The sequence below is a fragment of the Lactuca sativa genome, chromosome 6 (assembly GCF_002870075.4).
Source record: "Lactuca sativa cultivar Salinas chromosome 6, Lsat_Salinas_v11, whole genome shotgun sequence".
Taxonomy (NCBI): Eukaryota; Viridiplantae; Streptophyta; class Magnoliopsida; order Asterales; family Asteraceae; genus Lactuca; species Lactuca sativa.
The window spans coordinates 193,086,776-193,113,138 of NC_056628.2; the positions used below are offsets into that span (position 1 = coordinate 193,086,776).

Genomic DNA, 26,363 nt, shown 5'->3' on the forward strand with positions numbered 1-26,363 from the left:
TTGCGCTACAAGGAGAAAGAAACCTATTAATATGTGTGTGCTTGGTAATAAATAAAAAACTTAATTAGCTTATATATACGCATGCATTATACATAAAGTACGTATTAGTTTCATGTGTGTTTTGAAAGATCTAAACGTTTATACTTTGATGGACTTGAAATATATGAAGCTAGGGTATATATAATTGTGTGATGAAGAACTATATAAGCTAGTTAATTGTCTATGTCAAAACGCTTTTGGTTAAAAAAATTCCAACATTCCAAATAATCCACTAGCTAGTTGTCTATATAGATATGTTGAGAAATTGCAACCCGTAGGGATACGAGGTGTTCACTCGTAGGAACAATATGAGACTCCAAAACTAAAAGTCTACCTTTTATGTGTCCATGGTTTATATGAAGACTTCCCTAAATTAAAAGGATGTATGAATATTTTGATACACAAAGTTCTATCTGAAAAAAAAAAAAAAAAAAATGTTTTGGGTCCTTAGGTTATATATAGTGGTTTAATAGAGAGTAAGTTCCTAGGATCTCTAGGGCTGTTTACCCGATTTCTTAGTTCAGAAAATATAAACTTGCTAGGATATACGTTGATAGTTATTGTACTAAAAATGACCCTAGAGTAACTCTCCCGTGGGTAATTCTAATTTCAAACATTACTTTTCTCAACAAAAAAATGACACATTGTCTTCAAGCCAAACGTCCAAAACTTTTATCCATATATCAATCACAATAAAGTTTGAGCTTCTACTTTGTCTACTTTATCGCCTTCCAGTCCTTTAAATTCCATCATAATCTTGATCAATGTCTGCTCAAAGCCCATAAAATTTTCCTACCATTATATTTATATACATATATCTTCTTGATCCCAATATGTTCCCTTTCATTTCATTTGATACTAAACACATTATTCTCACTTCATTTGGCACATAACTAGGTGCAATAAGAAACCCATCAAGTTTCATGTCCTTGACTTAGAGGTAGATCAACGTGAACCCTTGGATTGGTCTGCACCAGTTTTGAATTTTAGACCAAGAATGGACCCATCTAGGACCGAGCAGTCCAAGTCGAGTCTAGAGGCGCCGTCTTCACCGGTCGGTCCACATTTTCAGCCTTCAATCGGTTTTTACCATGTCTTTAGTTGGCCTTTAGTTGCTCAAAAGTCCAAGTCCATTTTTTGTCAAAAGTTATTTTTGCTTCCCTTTACTTTTGTTCCTTTTAGGGCCATTTCGTTGATGCATTACGTAATATTACCATCTTAATTTATTTTAATTTTGACAAAAGACTCAATTTAGTATGTGGTTAATGGTTTGTTTTGAGATAAAATTATATCCATGTACTAAATTATAGGTAGTTTGGGCCAAAACCATATGAGGGGTGTAAGGTGGACGATTATACAAGGTTCATGCCATCAAGTGATTCAAAGTTGTTTTTACATACACGTCTTATTTTTATTTAGAACGGCAGAAACAATATAAAACCAAACTAGCAAGACGTTGGAGAAAACATAATACAACAATTACATCACAACAAACGAAAGATTTTGCAACCAACCAACCTAACTAAAGGAACCCTTACACCTATTATGACACCAAGAATACCTTTGAGTGACAATATTATCAAAAAGTGTACTTCTTTTAGGAGGAACCTTATCAAAAGCATCTTATTGTTTCTAAAATTCCAAATTTGACACCTGGTAATAAGGAAGACCGCCTCAAGATAATCCTTAGGAGCCTTGCATAATCGAAGATTACCCAACCAAAGAAGGCAATCACACCTCTTATACCAGGAGTACCCTTGAGTGACAGTATTATCAAAAAGAGTACTTTTATGAGGAACCTTATCAAAAAGCATCTTGTTCCTAAAAATTTAAATTTGCCACCATATAATAAGGAAAACTATCTCAAGATAATCATTGGGTGCCTTACCAACCCAAAGATTATATATACGTGTTATTAGTGTATACATGTTGTATTATATGTTGTATTATATGTTGTATTAGTTTAGCATGTTAATTAGGTCAATATATTTATACTTGTATATATTTTTTTTAAATAAAATCATTCCAGTTATGGGAAAATACTAACCTTGTTATGGTATTAGAGCTTTTCCTAGGCTGACCCTAAATTCCGGCCACCCCTTATCGATGGTTACATTGTTCCACCATCGTCGTCGTAGTTGTTCCCTCCTTCTCTATTTTCTCAATGAATCCTCATACTCTTGTCTCTTTGTAACGTTCTGAATTTCAACCCAAATTTTCATTTTTATTTATTCAATATATCATAGTATAATTACATTATGCGGAAACATGTTGCGAATGCGCGTGTGTACAGTCAAACCTTGTCGTTCACATGAGTCAATGAAGTAGCTAAAAACATTTATATTCAACTAGGTAAGCACGAAGCTTAATGAGTTCCCTAAAAGACAATATATCACAATGTTTGGTTGTTATTCAAAAAATTAGTTTCGAAAACATAATATTAAGGCAACGGAAGACTTATAAGTTTTGAATAACATAAATAATTTAAACCAACCAAGGAGCATCTTACAGGTTGTAGAAAGATTAAACATCAACCACTGCTAGAAAATGAGGTTTCAGCGACGGAATTAGCGACGGAAAATATCCGTAGCGAATTAGGGACGGATTTACTAGGGATCACCGACGGAAATTACTAGACTCCATAAACCCTAAATTCTACTTGGTAAATCAAAATAGATCTGTCGCTGATTTTCATTCCCTCTCAATATTTTTCGCCGATTTTCATTCCCTCCCAATATTTTCGTTTCCCCCTATGCCTCCCTCCCAAATTCTCGTACTAAAAGATTTTACCCTAATCTCAACTCACCACCGCTACCCCCACCCCCAACCTCAACCTCGTCGATTATGGCCATTCCCACCCCAAATATCGTCGATTCATGAATCCAGGTATGTTTTCAACATTCACTTTCAAGGTTGGTTTAATCTATATCCCTAAATATGCACTTTGACCGATGAAGTTCCGATTTCAAATGAGTACAAGATAAGGCGTCGAAGAAATTATTTTCATACCCTAACATCACCGATTCCGGCCAACACCGTCACTTTACGATTTCAGGTACCTATTTTACTTCGAGAAGGCGACTGGTTTCTCTTTCAAATACACAGAAAATACTAGTGTCTCTATTCCCCAATCATACATTCTCTTAACCTAAATATGAATGTTGATTGTTGAACCTAAATATGAGTGTTGATTGTTGAAGTTCTGATATTAAACAGGGTTAAACAAGGGCTGAGCAATTATTTCAACATCTTCACATTATATGGGTATAAAAAGTCATAATTTGTTCTTGGTGAAATCTGTGAAACATATTCCGAAAGATCACAGGGCAATACTAAAGGTTGGTTTTTTCAAAAGTATTTAATCTTTATTTATGGTATATTGACATTTGACCATTCCCCCTTTTTAGATGTTATTTGTTTCTTCGATGGAGCTATTGATTATTTTATCTCAATGTGTTCACCTACAAAGGGTTGTTAACTCTTTACATGGTTTACGTTCATCATTATTCAATGATATAATGAAATATCTTAGTTCTCTTTACTAAGATAATATATTGTATTTTAGTTGTGTTTATATATTTTGCTTCTAAATTGTAACTATTTTATTGAAATGGACGGATGATGTGGAGAGCATGTTGACTTTTGATGCAATAAATGGTGATTTCACCCTTTTCTTTCAAGATATTTTTATTGGTGAACCTTAAAAGATGATATAGAAATTAACTGGTTTTAAAAGGGACTAACAACAACTTGATTGATATGGAAAATTGTTGTCTTCAACATATGATGACTTGATATTACCTTTGACCGGTTCAATCTTTAATCCTCCCTTGGTAATTACTTTTTATTCAGTTTTCTATTTTTAGGAAATAAAAAATGAACCTTACAAAGAATTATATTTTATTTAATGTTTAATGTGATTTCCTTCTACTATTTCCCTTCAGTTATATAAGTGGTTAAATGATGGACAGGTTAAAGTAACAAAGCTAAACTAATTTTTTGTTCGATTTGTTAATGGATATGTAGTGAGCTACCGGAAAAAGGCAAAAAAATGGCCATAACAGACTCATTACTGTTACAAAAGCTAGACTTGAAGAACATAAGAAAATTGTGGTTGGTTAGAGAATCATAAAGGATGAATTTGTAGCAATCATATTAGACTCGTTTGAAGGTATTCTTTTTGTATTATGTACTTTCTAATTAATTTTTCATGTAATATTATATCACAATGGAGTGATGATTCCTTAATAATTCTTTATATTACTCTTTGGTTCAAAGGTCTAAAAGAAAATGAAGAAAAACATAATCAAGATGCATAATGTATATTAGAAATTGAAGAGGCGGTTTCTTGGTACAACAGGGTGCTTGGATTTAGAATCAAAACAGGACATGGTACATAAGTTTCTTGATATGACTGTATGTTCATGTTCAGGTAAAGTTCAAGTGTAAGCATGTAGAAAATGACAATGAGCCTTCAATACCCACTACATAATAACAATGTATTTCTGACTCAGAAGTACATTGCTATCCTAGAGTGGTTATTGAAATTTTGTTTCCATTACAGTAAACAAAATTGGCAACGAAATTAGTTTTAAAGGATGAAGGATAAGCTTTTTGAAAGTACGTTGCTACAAATTGTTCGTTTTGTAGATTATTGTTGATCGTATTTGTGAAGAGATGAAGGATAAGCTTAGGGCGGAAAAAAATTGCTGCCAAAAAACAAGAAGTGGTCAAGATTTATAACGACATTCACATGATTCACCCAAGGAAGTAACCTACCCAACTAGTTAGACTTTGATGCTTGATTTTTGTAACTTGGTTTTAATACTTTGAAATCGAGATAGACTTTGAGACTTCATTTTTGTGATTTAGTTTCGACACATTGAATGTGATATAGTTTCGATACATTAAAATTGAATGTTAATCTTCATTTTGCTAGTCAAGTATTAATATTTAATTTAGTTGCTGAATTTTAATTTTAGTTTATTATTTACATTAAGTTTATTTTGTAAATTCTGGTTATAGATTTAGAACAGAAAAACTAATGATATAACTAACAATCAACGACGGAAATGCAACGAAATCCATTGGTTTTCTGAGCGACAGACATCAACGACAGATTAGCGACAGAATCTGAGAGGTTCCATGAGCAATTGTGGCGTCGATAATCCGTCGGTAATCCCTAGTTGAATCCCTCGCTAATGCTTCGCTGACAATTAGCGACAAGGGTTTTTTTGACTACCAAAATTTGTCGCTAATCCGTCGCTGATAGCATTCAGCAACGGATCAGCGACGGAATTGTCCGTCGCTGATACCCCTTTTTCTAGTAGTGAACCGAAGTAGAGATGAAGAAATAACAACCTTTGTAATTCTTTGGGTCTTCTCGGGAGACTTGGAAGTTGATGAAGAATGATAAGCTTTTAGACACCAACAATGATTCAACTTGATGTAGATAATAGTCCTAAACTCTTAACTCTTAAGCTTGAAGTTCATAACCAATATGAACTTCAAGAGAGCATAAACAAGTAGCAATTTATTCAAGTGTTCAAAGCAAAAGAAGAGAAGATGAGAAAGAGCTTATAACTTTCGGTTATATGCATGCAAAAGAGTAATGCAAGAATGCAAGTCTCTAGCTAGTTAAAGTAAAGGCTTAATCTAAAGGTCCTTAACCATTAAGCCCTTTAGACAAGCTTGTTCCCCATGCATGCACCCATACCTATTTCTTTTGATTAAAGAATGCAAAAGACCATCACTCTATTCTTCCATCTAATTTTCGGCCCATGCTTTCTAAAAGAAGAAGATTTGTTTAAATTTTATAAACTCAAAGTTTATAAAATATAAATTGTTTTTGGTAAAAGACAAAAAGTCCTTATGATCCAAAATGTTATACATGACTTTATAAATCATACAATATGATATATTATGTTACTTGCTAATGAAAATTAATTATTTCCTAGAAATAAAATAAGAGTTTATTGAATATTTATTAAAATCAATTTCTAATAAATAATCAATTGTATCAATTTGTTGTTAGTGTGGCCCACTAGTATCATATGTTAATTAGAAATATCACTTTAGTATGATTCTTGAGCATACTAGATCTTTCACATAATACATATATCGAGCTTCGCCCAATAAGCATACAAATGAGCCCCGCCCATGAACATATAAATGGGCCCCGCCCAAACTACCTAATAGGCCCCGTCTGGTATACATACATAATATTACACATATAGAGACTATGCTTTTAAGCTCTACTAATACAGACACATAGAGGTTATACTTTCTACTCTACTAACTTCGAGTACATTAACATTGAGCACCTAGATACTATACTATTGTCTCTACTCTACTAGCTATTATAACCTAACATACATGGATATGTATCGTAATACATAGTATAGTGAGGTAACTCACATGGACAATTACTCAGATGATTGACAGTTATCTAGGTGATTCTACTGGCGATCTAACTGGTAGGTAACGCACCTAACGAGTATTAACATATAATACTATTACTTATTAATTTCTATGACAATCTAGTAATGATAGCTAGATATTTCACTAATCCTAATAAATATTGAGAATTCTATCAAATAAGCATCAGCCAAGTAGGAAAGTTGGAAGGCAGGACCATTTTGGCATATAGCATTTCTGAATCCACCAACCAAGCCAACATGACCATTCTAGACACCTCTCTCGTAAGTGTAGTGACCCAGATTATGATGACATGTGTGGAATAGTAAAGATCAAGTGAATCAATCAAACATGAAGAACACAAAGAGTAAATAAAATCATTTTAAGCTCCATTAGAATAGTAAGAGTACAAGTGGGTATTTGTTATTTCTCTCACTAAACTAAACTCTCCAAATGGGTCTTACGTAAAATGGGAGCCACTCACTTCCTATTTGTAGGAAATGTTAAACATATTACACATCACAAGAAGGTAAGCCACATCCAAGGAGAAATTTGCACCCTAACATTCTCCCCCTCAAAGTTAGGATTGGATGTCTCGGCTTCAATTTCCAAACGAGCTTGCGCGATCAAAACCAACTCCCCCTCGAAGTAACACTGGTCTTCAAATCCACAAATTGAATACCCGAGAAGCTTTGAATACCTATTTCTACATTCTCCCCCATTTTATAATCAACAAATGATTATAAAAACCACAAAGGATGAGAGACGTTCGAGGAATAAACTTGACGAAACTCGCCCTCGATGTGTGACAAACATGCAAATGTGAAAATCTTGCATGAAAAGCAATCACAAAAAGCCGAGAAAATTTTCCAAATTTTGTGAAAATTTTCGACTTTTGGGTGAGAGTTGCAATAATTTCAAAAACTGGGTAATAACTGTCAATTTTGCAAATTCTGCAGGGACCCATTGTGTGACAACCTAAAATTTTCCATCCTGTTCAGTCTAACACTTCATTGAAAGTCAAACTCATTGCTGCTATCTTTTAGCACAATTAGGAGTTTATTTGAGCGTTCTGAGCCTTGTACACTTAAGGGATAAGTGTCAGGGTTTATCTGCTAAAGCTATAACACAAAGAACGAGCCTTAATCACATTGACCATGAGTTCACGACCACCATGTGGGCCGTAAACTCACACTATATGGTCAATTTTTGGCCATTTGTTTCATTCTTTCACTTCCTTGGCTGATTTCCTCCCAAATCCTCTCAAGTATCATCCCGATCTTCATCCCCAATCTTCAAAACTCGTAAGTTTCTTGCCCTAACTAGTTGATATCTTACATGAACTAGTGATCTTACATGATTTCATCTGTGAAATCATTCCAATTGTGTAGATCCTCAAGTTTCACCAAGAACACCAAGAACACACACTAGTGTTCTTGGCCAAAACCGACCATTCAAGCTCCTAGATCGTAAGTACTCTTGTTCTAACTTGTTGTACACTAGGTTTAACATGTTTAGAGCTTAGAAACATCAAGAATCATTGGATGAATGAGAGTTTACTGCCAAGGATCTCCCAAGGTCGTAAACTCCCTATAAGGGTGCAATGATGCCCTTTTCTCCTTCCTTATGCCCAGAACTTAGTCTAGAACCATACACCATTGAACTAGGGACTTCAAACATCGAAATGGTACTTCATACCATGATTTTACGGCCGTAAACTCATGGGGAAGTGGTCTCCAGGCCGTAAACTCAAGTTGAGGTCAATTCTTAGACCTTAAACTCACCTAGCCTCTTGTTTAGCCTTGAAACACTTAACCACTTAATACATCATAGCTTTAAGCCTCAAATGGAGACCCTTTAGAGAGTTTATCGCTAGGAGTAAACTCCCCTGGGCCGTAAACTCCATTAAGTATGGTCCATGGATTATAAAACCAATAACAATGCCTTGCACTCCTTTCTTGCAACTCAATGGCCTCCTAACACTTTGACCAAAGTGTTTTCCACACATTAGGGTGTTTATACTTGTCTAATTAGTGTTATAATCACTAATTGTATATATACATATGTCTTTATATGTTATTGGGACCATTGTGTGTGTTCAAGTCCTCACTTGACACCTAGCACCTTGTCCGACACTTCCGAACAAACCACTCACTGCATGTGAGTTCATACCCCTTAATTAACCTTTTATATGTTTTTAAACGTTTTTAAATGTTTATAAATGCTTTATGGGGGGATACAAGTTGAATCATGTTTAGTTATTATATCAATCACATGTGATTAATAACTAGCCTGCAAATGGATTTACTATACGTTAACTGTTTTACCAAACAGATTTCTTCAAATGACTTTCTTAAACGTTTTTACATGTTTAAAACTCTTTATCAAACTGTCTTACATACTGTAAGTTTCCTTTCAAACTCTGTTACAAATGTGTTTTCAAACAAAGGTTTTCCTTATACTTAAACTGTCTTATCAAACAAAATACTTTCAAATCGTTTTATAAACTGACATCAAGTCATCGTTTCTTAGTATTAAACTTTTCAAAGGTTTTACAAAACTTCATTTATGTTTTTAAATTGTAAAATGCATGCCTAGATATGTATAGTTATATAAATAATGTTTAAAGGACTTAGGACGACTAGCTCGCTTTATTTCCTTTTCCTCGTTGGGATGTGGTCTTAGGGCAGCGGTTGCTCGTCCGAATGTCGTCTAAATATTAGTTATATATCATGTATACATATATAGGTATAAAGGTACCATTAGTCAGTTCAGTACCTTTGGTTAGCAAAGGTCCGATTATACTCGTACATTACTAGTAACTATAATAGGCATAGCTAGGAGATACTACTTACCATTCATAGTGCAAGGAATCACACAAGAGTCAGTTCATTCATGAGTCTATACTAATACATTACATGTTACATGAATACGCTTACATGAATACGTTTACATAGATACGCTCACATAAATACGTTTACATAGATACGCTTACATAAATACGTTTACATAGATACGCTTACATAAATACGCTTACAATACACGATAACAAAACAGACATAACAAGGTGCTATAGCATGGAACAAGTTCTAGATCTAACTATACCAATGAATCACTAATACTTTGTGATAGTTATATTAGGTATACATGATCATAGTAATGTGGATGTTCACGGCTTGCAATCATGCAGCGGTCGCGTTTGGTTCCCAAAATCTCTTGACAGGGAGCGTTTAGTATGGGATCTAGCCATCACATTATGCCTTAACCCTCAATTAAGGCAAATTAGTACAAAAGTAGTCACTTATTACAAATACTACAGTACTTATACGACAATTACAAAAGGATAAAACTTCAGTTAATAAATTATTAATACCTTTACCATGTGTCATATTCACATAATCGATGAGGTAGATTACATAATAATAATAATGGTCGTACAGTCGGGTCTTGGTAGAAGGCTACTTTCAAAACAGTCGGGTCTTGGTAGAAGGCTACTTTCAAAATAGTTGGGTCTTGGTAGAAGACTACTTTCAAAACAGTTAGGTCTTGGTAGAAGACTACTTTTTATACTAGTAGGAATCATAGGGATTTTCTAGGGTTTTCAAACGTTTAAAATTACTTACAAACATTTTCATACTTATACAAACTTTTCTCCAAATGTTACAAGTCTTTAGTTCACAGTTTTACAAATCAAAGACACATTAATACTTATGAATTCACCAGCTTTATTGATGATACTCGCTTTCAAAATAACTCGTATTCTCAGGTCACAAATAGACAGGTACAACGACCAGGTTTTATGAAGACGGAACAGCCAAGACTCCTCTTTTATTTTGATTAGTCATTATGTTGTCTTATACTATGAAAGAACACACTTGTAATTAAAATTATACTATTAATGCAATGGATGATGTTGTTGCTTGTTTACTACTTTACATTGTTGTGATACATTACATGACGTCCTCCACCCCAGAACGTTTCCACCGTTCTCGGTTTTGAGGTGTGACACATTGCACCAAAACAGCTTCCATTGCGAAACCTTACCCCAATTGTGAAATTGTGCACAAAATGATAATTCGCATCAACTGCAGGGACCAGATTCAAAATATTTTCCCATTTCTCAGAATTATACCCCAATGTCGAAATTGTGTAAAATCTATCAAATTGCTGAAACTTCAGGGATTCGAAATGAAAATTTTTCATTTTTCTCAAAAAAGTGTCCCCATATCGAAATTGTTTAGTTTATGTCAACTTGTTGAAAGTATAAGGACTCGAATCAAAATACTTGTTATTCACCAATTCGCTTTTCATATTGAAACGAAGAACTACATCATGGGTCGAATTCGACATCTACTCCAAACAGCACCCCAATACACGATTCGAACTACTCCAACAAACAAACACATCGAACTCCAAGCAATACCAGTTCGACTTAACTCCAATTCGATTTCGATTTCACTAAATTCAATTCAATTTGACTCAACCAGCCGATAGCAGTCGAACTCAATTTCGACCATCACCATCGAAATCGATTTCACCATATAGACGAATTTGACAGTGACCTCAAGGTGTTCGGCTCCAAAGCCATTTGTCAGTTCGACTTCAAGTCATTTGACTCGAAATGTTTGCTTTTGACTTACAAGCTAATACCAAAGTGAATTCGACGCAAATTAACATTACCATCATCCATCAGCCAAATTTAAGTTCAAGTCCAATCATCAGCAAATTCAGCTATCAAACCCAAAATGACTCGGACTCTAAAAAAACCAACATCTGTCAAAATGGATTTCAACTCCAAACAAAGCTTGGTTGACTTGACACAACACCATTTCAATTTTGACTCTAATTTCTCTTGATTCGAACTAACAACCAACATCAGTCGACATCGATTTAACCATATCCACTTGATACAATTCAACATAAGTCGAAACTATGATTCACACCTTGAACTACTCCAATCGACTCTAATCAACTCACTTTCGATTTCGAATTCAACTTCCAATCATACCAGTCGAATTCTCAATCACCAATCGTTTTCAATTCCAAGTAGTTGATTCTGACTCTTCATCAACTCGATTCTTAACTTTTATATTGAATCCAAGCTAAAGGCTTTCACCATCGAAATCGATTTCACCATGTAGAAGAATTCGACTCCAAATCAGTTTCCAAATATGAACAAAGCTCGTTCTCGTCAAACTCATCCAATTTTAACCCATTCGATATCAGACAATAACATCAAGTAACTCGATTCTATTCCAATCGATATGAAGTCGGAATTAGACCTCACAATTTGATTTGATGCAACTCCAATCAAAATCGAGCTTTGAATGAACATCGCTCTCAATCTTTTATCAACTGGATTTCGAATTGTGTTTAATGATGAACAGTAAATCGAATGACTTTTGGGCTCATATTTTGGATTAAGTGGGTAGTAACAGATTATGAGATTTCGTCTAATTTTGGTTGGATGAACAGTAATCATATCATTTGATTTGTTTGGGCTCAATAATTAATTGAATCAAATTTGATGTTTGGATTTGATCTAAAAAGAAATTCATTGAATCATCAATGGGGTTGAAACAATTTTGATCCAACGAGTCAAGACGATCAAAAATAAAAAACGAAAGCACGAATCAAAATTATGATTGAATTTGGAGAAAACCTGGACCGTTCATCAACGGATCTTCAAGAACAAGGTATCAATTTCAACATGAATTTTTCGGAATCCATTTGAGAATTTGAGAAACCGTCTTGATAATTTTTTTTTCCATTTGCAATACTCGAATCGATTATGGAAGATCTTAGTTCTTTAGTTGGAACAAGAAAATCTCCAATCTTCACATTGTACCACCCACGATGCATGTTGTACAATCTGTTCTTCTCATTTTTCCAAGATCTAACATCATCTTCATGAGAATCTTCGACAACTTTGGGTTTGGAATTCAAATTCAATGCAACATTTGATGATTGTTGCTTTGGAACCCAAATTTGTTTCATAGATTTCGGCTTCAAGACAACTTTTGAAGATTTATGTTTAGAAACCCAATTGTTCTTGATTTTGATCTTCTTCTTCTTTTTCTTCCTTTTCATCTTTCTAGATCTTGAAGTTTTGAATTTAAGAACAAAATCATTCTTGACAACTTCAACTTTGCAATTTTGAATCAAATCTTTTTGAGTTTGATATATGTGAACTTCTTGGATTGAAGGCTTTCTATATGGCACCATTCCTTGAAATGAATCACAAGAATTCATGCATTCTTCGGTTTGAACTCCAATTGAACGAAAAACTTTCAAATCTTCATGAAAATCACATTGAATTCCCATTTCTTGAACTTCAAAAAATTTAAGAACATGAAGATCATTTGGGTCTTCATTCTTCAATAAGAGAAGCACGTTCCTTTTTGAATAATTCTCTTTCTTTTCCTTCCTTTTGATTTTCAGATCAAGAGAACATATTCGTGGAAATTTCAATCAAACTTCCAATCTTCAAAAGAGGTTGAAATATCAACTTTCCATGATCATCTTTCAAGTCTCCATAAGAAATCAAAGTTTCCCATGTAATCAACTCGCCTTTCAATAATAACCCATAAAATTGTTTCTCACTGACTTTGTATTTGACATATTTAATCATCACGATCCAAGAACCATAAGCCAAATACACCATGGTTACAAGAACTTTGATGTTTCTAGAGAGAAAGTGATTATGAATGAAATCTCTAGAGAAAGTGAACATGAACCAAGTTCTAGAGAGAGAAAGTGAGATTAACAAGTATTCTAGAGAGGGAAAATCAAAATTTGAATCAAATCAAGGAATAACTTCGATTTTTAAAACAAAAACTCTCTCAAAGATGAAGAACGTACACCCATTTGAGATTCACCAAATCAAAAATTTTCATCATGGATCAATTCTTGAGAACTTCAAGAATACCCGCTTTGATACCAATTGTAGTGACCCGGATTATGATGACATGTGGGGAATAGTAAAGATCAAGTGAATCAATCAAACATAAAGAACACAAAGAGTAAATAAAATAATTTTATGCTCCATTACAATAGTAAGAGTACAAGTGGGTATTGTTATTTCTCTCATTAAACTAAACTCTCCAAATGGGTCGTACATAAAATGGGAGTCACTCACTTCCTATTTATAGGAAAAGCTAAACCCATTACACATTACAAGAAGGTAAGCCACATCCAAGGAGAACTTTACACCCTAACATTAAGTAGATCAATCAACATTATAACTGGAATTACTGATAAAACTTATTTATATATCCATAACAATGACTATAAATATAAATATAAGTTACACTTAACGCGTAGTAAGTGAGCCTAACTACAAAGGGTTTCTAGCGAAAAATAGAAAGGTCGTGGGCAGAACTTCGACCCGAACACTTCTATCTCTTCGATGACTCAGGGCTCGGCTAAAACTTCAAGAATCTAGGGAAAACTTGGACCAAAGAAGTAAAAATTCCAAAAGAGAGTTTTGGAGGTGTGGAAGAAATGAGGGGGGATTTCATCCTATTTATAGACGATTTTTGGGGGACGCACTGTGTCTTTTAAGCTACGCGTCACACACATAAGGTGACGTTTCCCCATCCATTTTTGTGTCACGTTTCAGCTTCTATGTGGTCTGCGTTGCCACCTTCTAGAAGCGCATCGTGCAAAATGCAGATTTTGTAAATTTTGTAGTTTTTCATACAAGCTCCGTTTTTGACGTTCTTTATACCTGCGCGTAGCTATCGACGATATCTACAAGTTTCATTTAGACTTCATCGACTAATTCTCACTTTAATAAAAAATAAAAATAAAAAGCCACGGTGCTCATATTTGGCTGCTAAGTACCTCTCTAATGGAAAAAATGGATTGACCAACCCACCTCTTAAATATCATGCATCTAGAAAGGTCTTATTTGATACAGAAAGACTTTCAGCCAGAACTTGGGCTAGACTTTGGTTGGGTAATGGTAAGCTGATTCGTTTTTGGGATGATGTTTGGCCATGCAACTCTACTCAGAGATGCATGTCATAATTTATATCAATTCACAAGGCGAATTCAAAACTTGTGGGGGGTTATCTATTCCATCTCTCGAGCGAAGAAAACCCCCTCCCCTTCAGATTCTATATCTCTTTTGACTCTATATATGTGGGCACCTGATATCTATGAGGGTTCACCCACCCCGTTTACATTATTCCTTGCATGCGGCTAGGAAGGCATAGTCCCAGGCATCTATTTGTGGATCGCAGGACTATGCGGAAGAGCCTTCGAAGGAGGGGGGTATCCCTAAGGAAAACCTTCTCCTTTAATAGTTAAAATTATATTTTTATAGGTTTAAACTATTAAAGTCCGTATAAAAATCATAACTCTCTCATACAATATAATTATTTAATTAAAGGGCCCCGTCCTCTCTCTCATGGTGGAAGAAACCTCTACATGAGGTTGTATTTCTGGTCAAGTAGAGGCAACAACCTCCCTCGTTCTCCACCACTGTTCATGTCAAAGAGGCTCCACCCAAACACCCCCTCACAGCCGCTAAAAACCCCAATCCTATTTTCTTCCTTGGCTCACCGGAAAAAAGAAGCAGAATAATGGGGACTGCCGCCTCTGATCTAACCCCCTCTCCACCTTTCCCGTCGAAGCTCAACCCCCAAACACCCTACTTTGATCGGCGACTGCAGTTGCCCCCTCCTTTCGAGTTTCATCGTCGGATAGAAGTAATATAATTGAGAATTGTCGGAGCAGCCCAAGTCAAAGAAGAAATCAACGACAGCTGTCACTTCCATTCTTCTTCATTCTTTAATCCGATTGAGCATCGGTGGTGGACCCCCTTGATCGACAACCGTTCCGCTTGGGCCCTTCCGTTTTCCTGTCACCACAAATTGGTGTCTCTCCCTCCCCTTGTGATTGGCTCAACCATCGCTGGAGATCCCACCAATTCCATCGCATCGTCCATGGAAGATTGTTGTATCATCTCATAAAGCCAAATCTTCAATTAAGAAACATTTAGGTCGCGATTGGTCAACAGAAAATCGCAAGTTACACTGCATAATTTGTGGATACGAAACCCCAAAATTTCAAGTAATTTTTTAAAAGTAATCCACAATTATTCTCTCTGATCTTCACAGTAATTTTCTCAGGCCTTCACAAATTCAGACAAAGGTCGTTCGGATTTCTTCAAATCTTGGCAGCAGTTTATGTTCTTCAAGCTTTGTGGATTGAGCGGGGGTTTGATGTGCTTACAGTTTCTAGGCAGAAAAGGGGTTGAAGGCAGCTATAATGGTTCAATCTATTTGGCCGGTAACTGATGAAGAGAGAAATGCAGGTGAGGCTAAACTAAGTTAGGACTTCAATTGTGAGGGGTAGAAAGGAACCTATCAAGTGTTTCTTGAATGTTTTTTTAGAGAGACGAAAAAGAAAAGCAAATGAAGAGAGAGAGAGAGAGAGAGAGAGAGAGAGAGACAGAGAGAGAGGATAGGGCCCTTTAATTAAATAATTATATTTTTTTTCTTTTTTTAAATAGAGAAAACCTCATAAATGGTCATTGTGTATTGAAATGACGAAAATGCCCCTCACTTAACGGTAGAAAGCTGACGGAGTTAGACCCAAGGACTAAACATTAAAAGTTTTGAAACCACAGGGACCATCCGTGAGATTTTTATAAATTAAGGACTAAACTTAATATTTTTGAAAACCACAGGGACCATTTTTGAAGTTTTGTCTATTTTTTTATAAAGTATAATTTAACATTTTTTAATTCCGAATTGATAAAAACTTTAATGACCAATTTATCGGATACCCTTTAAATAAATTTTTACGTAGGTAGGAAGTGTTGACATATATCTTGGACCAAAAAATTGAAATCTTTAGAAGGAGGCTTATCTTGCACTTTGGTTATTTTACAGGGGCCAATATTGGAATTTACGAAAGGAACAAATTGTCTCGTCGGCGATTTCTGAGTACAAATTCTGCCGCAAAATTACCCGAAGAATTCCAACCGGAATTTCTCTTGCTTCCGGCAATCGACATCCAGGTATGTGTTGCGTATCAACTCTTTCAATAAACATTAGTTTACGTTCATAATTGTTTCGAAATCTCGTAGTATAACTCCCTAACGAACTAATTTGAAAATCATCAAATGTTTATTTCTCTCCTAGGGTTTTGGACTGTGGTTGATGCTGGGGTATTGAGTAGTAACGTTGAATGAATTAGATATTGAAATTAGAGTTGCTTGTATTTTGTGAATATTTCTCTTATAGTATATTTACGCATTTCTTGTTTTCTGCAAGAAAGTGATAAACTTTTTCTTGACGATGTTTCTCAGGTGAGTTCTGCTTTATTGCTACCTCAATGTGCTGAAGAACTCTGCCATACACTCATATTAACCTCTGAAGTTCATGGCTAACAACTACGAAGAACCTCTCCCACCTGGTGTGCAGTGCTTACCGAATTCTTCACCACAGTTAGTCTCTTCAAATCAATCTGCTCATCATCCTCCTCCATCTTTCCAAAATTTTGTTAATGGTCACCAGCAATATGGTTACCCTATTCACCCTTCTAATGTGGCCCACACTCCTCCCTCTGGAAACTTCCATCCACAGTATAGTTCACCTCAACAAGCACTGTATACACCTCCATTATCTTCTCAGTTTCCCACTCCCCTCAATGCCACTATTGGCTCTGAAACTTCTCAGATAAGTGGAGCTTCAAATGGAGAGCAGCATTTGGGAAATCCCACTGACATCGAAACTGCAGCCCAGGATGCTGTGCTACGTGAACAAGTATTGCCAAATATACACTTTTACTTTACTCCCTTCTTTTCGTATTATCATTCTATGGTTCTTTAACTGATTCTGGAGCAATTTGATTGTATTTTCAGGACATTGTGATGCAGAAAGTCATAGTTGATCAAAGGTATAATTTATTGTGTTCTTTTAACTTGTGATAACCATGTGGAAAGAATCATAATGTTAAAATGGTATTTTGTGAACTAGAGAAGCAAGGGCTGCAGGTGGATCACATGAAGAGAACTCAGACATCTTTACAGGACGCCATGATCCTAATGCTATAAAGGTGTTCACATCAACAAGATTAAGATTTTATAGCTATCATTCTAATATTCTACGCAAATGATTCACTAAAATTTTTATTCAAACCTCTTTACATAGGAACATCTGTTAAAGATAACAACAGATCATCGGTCTCAGATGTCATTAAAGCGTGGAAAACCAGCCTCTTCAGAAGGTAAGTTCATTTTTTTGTCCATTTTCTTACTAATATAGTAAAAATTAACTCTTTCAAACTCTATGGATTGAAGGTTTGCTTTTGTAGTAAAGTTTGTGGTGCCTAATGTTCAAACCAATTCTTGTAGTTATAAAAATAAACATATAAACTCTAAGTATTTACATTGGTTGTAGGTAATGTGGAAATTGGGAATGGATATGGAGTACCTGGTGGTGGTGCTTATTATGGTGCTTTAAAGCCAGACACTTTATCATCTGGTAAGCTAATGATGGAAATAAGGAAATATTTTATCTTTTTTAACATTTTCATATATTTACCTCTACAAATTTCTTATCTTTTTTAACCACAGGAAGCAATGGCAATGAAAAACACGAATCAGGCCAAAACATTTCTGAACAACCTAATGATTTGCCTGAGTTCCTCAAGCAAAAGCTGAAAGCTAGGGGAATTCTCAAAGATGAGTCTGATAATGTAATTTGGTCTCTATCTTTTTCTTTATATATATATATATATATATATATATATATATATATATATATATATATATATATTATGATTTATTCTTATTGTCTTCTTCCTACCTTATATTGCAGAAGTTGAAGAATCAAGTCAAGCAATCACCTGAACTCATGGCACCTTCTACATTGCCACCAGGATGGGTGAGTGTTAAATACAAAAAATAGCAATGTACTTTGAAATTTTCAGATATTTCTATTTCTGCATTTTATTAAAATAAACAAATGGATGTAAATACGTTGCTATTTCTTGCAGATTGAATCTAGGGACCCCACAAGTGGCTGTGTCTTTTATTACAATGAAAAGTCTGGAAAAAGTCAATGGGAAAAACCTGTTGGAACATCCTTAAACTCACAGCCAGCATCACCTTCATTCCTTCTAGAAGATTGGCAAGAGGTACTTGATGAGACAAGTGGTATGTAATATGATAAAATAATAAATCTTCCTTCTTTTATTTAAACTTTCTAAATATTACAAATTACTATTATTTTATTTATTTTGTTTTAAACAGGTTGTAAATATTACTACAACTCAAAAACCAACGTATCACAGTGGGAACACCCACAGAAGAAAGCAGCAGACTTAAGTCAACAAGTCAACGTGGTGGAGTCAGTAGATATAAAGAAATGCTGCGGATGTGGTGGGTGGGGGGTAGGGCTTGTACAGTCATGGGGGTATTGTTGTCATTGCACACGGTACTTGTCTCACATTTATCATGTTTGATTTCAAACTTCTATTTTTTATAATAATAATAATAATTATTATAATTTGTTTTTGTAATTAGGGTTCTCAACCTTCCGGAATCTCAATACCTGTCTATGATTGCAGCAAGTCAACATCAAGCTTCCAATGATGCAACTAAGTCAAGGTATTATATTATTTATATCTTTCTCAAATTCTAGCTTATTGTATTTTTTTTTATTTAAGTGATAATTATATATATATATATATATTTAAATCTTTGGATTTGTAGGAAACCCCCTTCAGGAAAAGGGAATAAAAAAGAGGGAAAGAAACGTGGTTTTGCTGAGGATGATGAGGTGGATCCCATGGATCCAAGTGCATATTCAGATGCCCCTCGTGGTGGCTGGTATGATTAATTATAATTATAATAATAATTAAAATAAAAATAAAAATAATTATAATGATGATATTGATAATTTGTGTTGCTTATTTTTAGGGTGGTTGGGCTGAAAGGAGTGCAGCCAAGAGCTGCAGATACAACTGCAACAGTATGGTTTTGTTATATACTTGTTTGTTCCATTTTTGCCCCTGAAGTATTTGTCATATTTTTTAATGAATAAAATAAATAATATGAAATTTCATTTTCAGGGGCCTCTGTTTCAGCAGCGACCTTATCCATCACCAGGTGCTGTGTTAAGGAAAAATGCAGAAATAGCTTCACAGAGGAAGAAACCGGGTTCTAATTATGCACCAATATCCAAAAGAGGAGATGGGAGTGATGGACTTGGAGATGCTGATTGAAAAATAAATTAAACTTTGAAATAGAATTTTTTTTTTTTTTATTGTAAAATCCAATTTTGCAACTTTACTTTTATGAGTTTTGGGTTTTTAGTTTTTTAAACTGGCTGGTTCTTTTAGCTTGAATCCGTAGATATACTTGTAGATCAACTGTATTTTTCAATAGGTTGTAATGTGTTTGACATAATAGGCGAAAATTGCTTCTTTTTTTGTTCCATTTAAAAAGATGAAAATTGCAATTATTTTGACAAGTTCAAAAGGTCAAAATATCTACTGCACAAATAAGTAAAAAAAAGGTAATTTCAAAACGAGAAGAGCGATAAATATATTGCAGTTATAATTGGACAGAATTCATGTCTTATCTTTTTACAACAATATTTGATGTATATTATGACACATTAAGGGAGGATGAGAAGATGAATGTCATTGTGTGTTGTTGAAAAAATGGAATTTTTAGTTGTGATCATATGAAGAATCGCAAAAAGTGATGGGAATGGATAGTCATATGAATCAACTGATTGTGATATAAGAAAAAAAAAAAAAAAGGCGACAATTTTCTAAACAATGGGAAGTTAAATGTCATTGTGTAATTTTGTAATGAGAATGCAAGGGCAAATAGGTCTTTATTACTATAGTCAAACATCCTTCCAAAATTACAACTATAACTGTACACAATTCTTTTACATGATATCTCAAGAGAACTTGTTTTTATGTTTGAAATGATTTTGAGACATTTTAAATTAGTTTTGATAAAAGAAAACAAGATGGAAATATAAAGATGATGAAACATAATCCAAACATAAACATGATAAGCAATTTGATCAAAAAGAAATATATTAATATATAGTATATAAGATGATTAATCATTATTTGTTGGATTGAATTTTACAATCAAACATTTAAATCATATAAATTTGCTATTAATATATTTTTAAATTAACTAAAAACAATTGTTCTTAAGAATTTTTTTTCTTAATTAGTTTACATCCATATCTTTAGTTAATTAATAACAATAATAATAATTCAATACTAATATTTTTTAGAGAAAATGACAAAAATAGCCATTTACACTAATTGCATTACAAAAATAGCCAAAAAAAATCGAAATTACAAAAATAGCCACCCATTTCGCAAATGAGAAGGTCTCATCTGCGAAATGACCTTCTCATCTGCGAAAGTACAAGCACCTAAAGCACAGTTGTGCTTTAGGTGCTTGTACTTTCGCAGATGAGAGGTCCATCTGCGAAATGGCTCTCATCTGCGAAATGCCCTCGATTTTGAGTATAAAAACGTTTTTTTTTTTCTCCATTTTTCACCCTTCTCTACACAAAAACTCTCTCTAACTTTGGGCTTCTCTCGGAATTTTGGCTAGTTTTTGAAGAAAATGGAGGATTATGTCAACAATCCCGCAAATATTGTTAGATTTTAACTCTTTTAATGTCAACAATCTCTTTATTTTATCATTTGTTGTATTATTTAGTGTTAAAAAAGGGTAATTTTGTTGTGTTTGATAGTTTTAATATTTTTTTAGTATACTTGAAGTTTAAATGCAAGTAGAGACTGCGTAGATAATGTTTACAATTTGTTATTTTTGTTGTTTTTTTAGTTGTTGTATAACCTGAAATCTTATATATTATTATCGTATAATTGTTTATATAAAGTGCAAAATAGTCGTTTGTATATATATTTGTCGTATAAGTATAACATTTGTATAAGTTGAAAATTTATCGTATATATATTGTTAGAAATTGTTTGTATTTGTCGTATAAGTATAACATTTGTATAAATTGAAAATTTGTCGTATATATATTGTTAGAAATTGTTTGTATTTGTCGTGTAAGTTGAAAATTTGTATAAAGTTGTCGTATAACTTGCAAAATTGTTAATTTGGTTGTCGTTTTATTTTTAAATTTTTTTGTTTATATGGTTATAAAATGTTAGTTTTAATTAGAAAGATAAAAATTGTTTATATATTTGTCATTTAAGTTGAAAATTTGTTTAAGTTGAAAATTTGTCGTTGATATATTTGTCGTTTAAGTTGAAAATTTGTTTAATAAAATGTTTATATAATTATGTATGATATTGTTTTCTATCGTAAATATATTTGTTGTATAACTTGGAAAATTATTTATATATGTGTATGTTATTGTTTTTTTATCGGAAATATATATATATTAGTAATTAAGAAATTGTATTTGCAGTTCGTAATCATATATTTTAAAAAAAAAAATTTAGTTATCTAATTTGTTTTTGTGTTTTTTTTGCAGCATGATTTTAGTTTAATGAATACGAAAGCCTTTGCGAACTCAAAAGGCTCTAGCGGTAACATATGGGAAGTATTTGAAGTTTTAGATGATGCCCGACGTGCTATTTTCAGAGATACCGTCTTTGGTTATTTTATTGATGTCCCTCGTTTACAAGGGGACGCATTATTGTTTCATAAAATGTTCCTTCATCAGATCCGGCCGGACCCTGTTTTATCTCCAGATGGAATAAAACGTTTATATTTTCGAGTAGGCAATACGAAAATGGTTTATGGGCCGGAAGAGTTTTGTTTGATTACCGGCTTCAATTTTGGGGAGTATCCAAAAAACATTGGGAGAAAAGGGTCGGAAAAATTAATAAGCAGTAAAAAAAGATGTTTATTGCGTGAACGGCTATTTCCGGACCATACTAATAGTTCGGTGAAAATCGGCGACCTGAAACTTTTAATTTTAAATCGAACATTCCTAGCACTTGACGACGTTGATGCAGTTAGAGTATGTTTGATATACGTTTTGTGTGAAAGTTTTTTGGGTAAAGAAGTTAATGATCGGGTGCCACAAGATTGGTTTTTTTTTGCTGAGAATTTGGATCTCTGGAACAGATATATTTTGTTTACGTTAAAAGTTCTATTTTATTAAAGTTATAATTTATATAATAATCAATTTTGTTTTTTTGTTTTGTTAGCTTCGCTTGGGGTAGTTATCTCTGGGATTTTACTTATGTTGACCTTGAGGATACATGGAATAAAATACATAATTATTTATCACTTTCTGAACGTGGTCAAACTTTAAAGTACTCCGTCTCAGGATTTATGGCTCCAATAAGGGTATAAAAATTTTCTTATATTTAAATTGTTTTATTGTTATGTTTTTTATTTTAATTTTAACTTTTATTACTGTAATTGTAAAAAATTGTAGATATGGATATATGAGATGATTCCGACTGTTCGTGCATGTGGATTTGCATCGAGAAAAAATAAAGACTTGCCTCGGATGAAACGATGGAGTGGAACAAAAAAATTGAAATGGGTTGACGTGAACAATATTTGGTCAAAGATGCAAGTTTAAAAATATTTCGTTTATTATTAATAAACTTGATTATTATACTTTTATATGCATTTTTAATATGTTTAATTTTTTAGGAGGGGCTACCACCAAGACAAAACATGTTACCGGGTGATGGTGAGATGACATCTTCTTATTATATGTCATTTCAAGAGTATGTATATGGTGAAGGGAAAGCAGTTCCATCTCCAGTACGGGACCATTTTAGGAGACAAGACGAATCTTCGTCTAGTATGTCGTCCAGTGGTCGCTCTCATGGTAGAGGTCGGGGCAGTGGGAAACACAAGCTAGACGAGATGTTGAAACGGCTACATGCACTGAAGCAACATGTGTTTATGAACCGACAACCTACAGAGGTTTTTGTTGAAGAAGTGAATAATGAACAATTTTGGAACGACATTATTTTTGATGATCCGACAGTGTCACAAAGAAATTATGATGAACAGGTTAGTTACACGCTACATTATTTATTAAATTTTATTAACATATATGAATACCTGTGTTCATATTTTATATTTGAAAATATAGGTTGTGCAAGATGAAGTGATGAATAAAAACAATACAACTGAAAATGTTTTTGGTGATATTCAAGACGACAAGGTTGTTATAGATGTTACCTTTACGATTTTAATAATTACTTTTTAATAAAGTGTCTTTCGTTATTAAGTAAAAAGTTATATTTTTAATGTAGGTGTTGGAGGAGAGGAATGAGTATGCGGGGAACAAATTTGATGATGATATGTTTGATGTAAATGATTATAGTGAAGTTAAAGAGGTTCTTATAGTTACATTAATATAAATATTTTGTTTATTTAGATATTATTGCTTATTAAATTATGTGTATTTCGTTATTAAGTATAAAGTATTATTTTTAATGTAGGAGTGGGAGGAGAGGAATGACAATGCGGGGAACAAATTTGATGATGATGTGCCGGACGAAGACAAACTAATAATAACGGGAATTGCAGATTATTTTGATGATGATGATGACAAAGAAGTTACACCCGATAAACCGAGGAGTCGAAAACCATCACAATATTTGTGCCCTCCTTACACCAAGGTATTCGTTTTATTTATAAACTGATGATTTTATGTTTATGTGAATTATCTGAAAGATATAGATTTAAACATTTGAATATTGTTTTTAGTTGCACACGACACCGAAACAAAAAAGAAGAACAAAAAAGAAGGTTGATATCAAATCAACAAGCCCCGTTCCTGCTCCAGTTTTTGGTGTTGCTCATGACTTCTCCATGTTGCGCCTGCAACCTTACGTAGCAGGCGGTGAGGATGTCATCCAAAATTATGTATTGCATTCATATGATGTCCAGCATCGTTTGTTTAATTTCGTGTTAGATAGAGATTTTTGGAGCTCATTGTTTGGGCATACACACGACGGATGGTTGGAGTCAGCGGTAAATTAATTGTTAATTAATTATTTTAAAAGTTAATTGTTTTTTAGTCAATAACAAAACTATCATGTGTGCAACATATAACCATTTGGTACCGACTATTGATGGAGAGACGGTTTGAGAGCGACCGACATACAATAATGCCTCCAAATTTTTTTGTTTCTCATGTTTTGGAAGAAGGACAGGACTGGAGGGCGTTTATGGCTGGTATTGCTACGTACCCCAACTTCATGGTTGCTTGGTGGAATGTTGATACGGTAAACTTAATAGTTTATATTGAAAATAATATCGTTTTTTTGTTATGTTTTTGTATTGTGATGTAAATAAACATAATTTTATTTTCTGATCCTTATACAGGTCTTATTGCCGATTCATTCATCCCCTAATCATTGGCTATTTGGGGAACTACGATTAGCGTCAATGGAAGTGCATATTTATGACAGTCTTGGTAGAGGGGCTTATGAAAAATTCAAATCTGAAGGAATCTTTTCCAAATTTGAACGTCGGGTGGCAAATTATTTGGACAAGATTAAGTATTGGGCCCGGAGGAACATCCCAAGGATTCCATTGAATATGCAATTCATTTATGAAGAAAATGTTCCCCAACAAAGTAGTCATTTGGGAGATTGCGGTGTTTTTCTTTGTATGTTTATGGAGCAATTGGTTTCAGGTCAACCAATACGTGTTCTTATTGACCCAAAGAACGCAGCTTTAGAGTTCCGTCTACGGATGGCAAAAATTATTTGGGGGTCTAGTCTTGGTCCTATGTAGTTGGATTATATAAATGTATATATAAATTAATGTTGGATTTCATTATTAGTTTATTTTTACAGTTTACTCAACGGATGGCAAAAAATATAACGTTACGACAATTACAACAAATTAATGACCTACTAATTACTTATCAATACATACAACATAAGAACGACTACAACATTTGTTTTAACGTTACAAATACAACAATTATTGACCTAACAACTTCAAAACCATAAAAACAATATTGAAAAGCTTACAACTTGTAAACAAGAACTGCCAAGAACAACACCCAACTACAAACCAATGCTATCTTTAACTTCTTATTTTCTGATTGAAAGAGCTTATTAGAGTTAGCTACTTTAGCTATTACCATAGAAGATTGGTCCTTCTCTTCATCAACCTAACTGATAAACTCGCATTTTGGTCCCTGTTAAATTTAATATTCACAATAAGAAAATAAATTTTTGTGATGTAAACACGAGGGTTTAAATTTGAATGACGTTAACAACATGATACCAAATATGGGCAAACGTAAAACAATCTTCCTGGGTTTTTAGCTGTACCCGAAATCCTAACGATACGTTCTCCTCCGCAATTGCAGTATGCCATTAGCCTTCTTTTTCTTTTAAATCGGAGTTACTTTCTCAGTTAAATTTTTCATAATGAGTGACACCCATTTATAGAATAAATCATATTACAGACAATTCTTTTTTACTATGAAATGAACTGGTTTGACTATGAATTCAAAAAGTTGAACTATGAAATGCAGACAAGTACATTCTGTAGTATTGTCATGTCGGTTAGTGAAATTTGACTATGAAATGAACTGGTTTGACTATGAATTCAAAAAGTTGAACTATGAATTTAAAAGGTTAAACTATGAATTTTGATCAGTAGAGATACAATATTTTCTATTTATAATTGCATTTGTTTCATATTGCATTTGTGTGATGATTGTAGAGCACTATCATCGGTATTGAAAATGAGTAGTTACAGCGAAAGAACCTTTTCTCAACTACCAATTTTCTTGCATAACCTTCAAAGAACAAATCCTAATACCTTCACAGCCATTAAGAAAACCGATACCAACCGCTTTCAATTCTGTTTTGTGGCTTTAGGTTGCGTGGTATAACATACTTCTTTTATTGAGTTATATAATATTTCATGGTAA

The 26,363-nt window shown here is 33.7% G+C and overlaps 2 protein-coding genes across 2 annotated transcripts; both read left to right on the top strand.

The window, feature by feature from the left end:
• Positions 1-16,338: 16,338 nt before the first annotated feature.
• Positions 16,339-19,920, top strand: LOC111879632 (uncharacterized). Its single transcript, XM_052764813.1, has 14 exons — positions 16,339-16,486; positions 16,778-17,234; positions 17,333-17,367; positions 17,448-17,526; positions 17,622-17,697; positions 17,871-17,954; positions 18,047-18,168; positions 18,291-18,356; positions 18,469-18,628; positions 18,725-18,908; positions 18,998-19,081; positions 19,187-19,303; positions 19,394-19,445; positions 19,546-19,920. Exons 2-14 carry the CDS (start codon positions 16,851-16,853, stop codon positions 19,696-19,698), a joined length of 1,596 nt encoding a protein of 531 aa, XP_052620773.1. The 5' UTR covers positions 16,339-16,486; positions 16,778-16,850; the 3' UTR covers positions 19,699-19,920.
• A 4,606-nt stretch (positions 19,921-24,526) lies between these two features.
• Positions 24,527-25,278, top strand: LOC128126677 (uncharacterized). Its single transcript, XM_052764508.1, has 2 exons — positions 24,527-24,693; positions 24,794-25,278. The coding sequence occupies exons 1-2, from the start codon at positions 24,541-24,543 to the stop codon at positions 25,205-25,207; spliced, it is 567 nt and encodes a 188-aa protein (XP_052620468.1). The 5' UTR covers positions 24,527-24,540; the 3' UTR covers positions 25,208-25,278.
• Positions 25,279-26,363: the final 1,085 nt, after the last annotated feature.

What these genes read in the sequence shown, in the direction of transcription:
- LOC111879632 (XM_052764813.1), top strand. Translation starts at nt 16,851, where the DNA reads ATGGCTAACAACTACGAAGAACCTCTCCCACCTGGTGTGCAGTGCTTA. An exon ending in ATGATCCTAATGCTATAAAG is followed by an intron (nt 17,527 to 17,621) that starts GTGTTCACATCA and finishes CTCTTTACATAG; the next exon opens with GAACATCTGTTAAAGATAAC. An exon ending in GCCAGACACTTTATCATCTG is followed by an intron (nt 17,955 to 18,046) that starts GTAAGCTAATGA and finishes TTTTAACCACAG; the next exon opens with GAAGCAATGGCAATGAAAAA.
- LOC128126677 (XM_052764508.1), top strand. Translation starts at nt 24,541, where the DNA reads ATGGAGAGACGGTTTGAGAGCGACCGACATACAATAATGCCTCCAAAT. An exon ending in CTTGGTGGAATGTTGATACG is followed by an intron (nt 24,694 to 24,793) that starts GTAAACTTAATA and finishes ATCCTTATACAG; the next exon opens with GTCTTATTGCCGATTCATTC.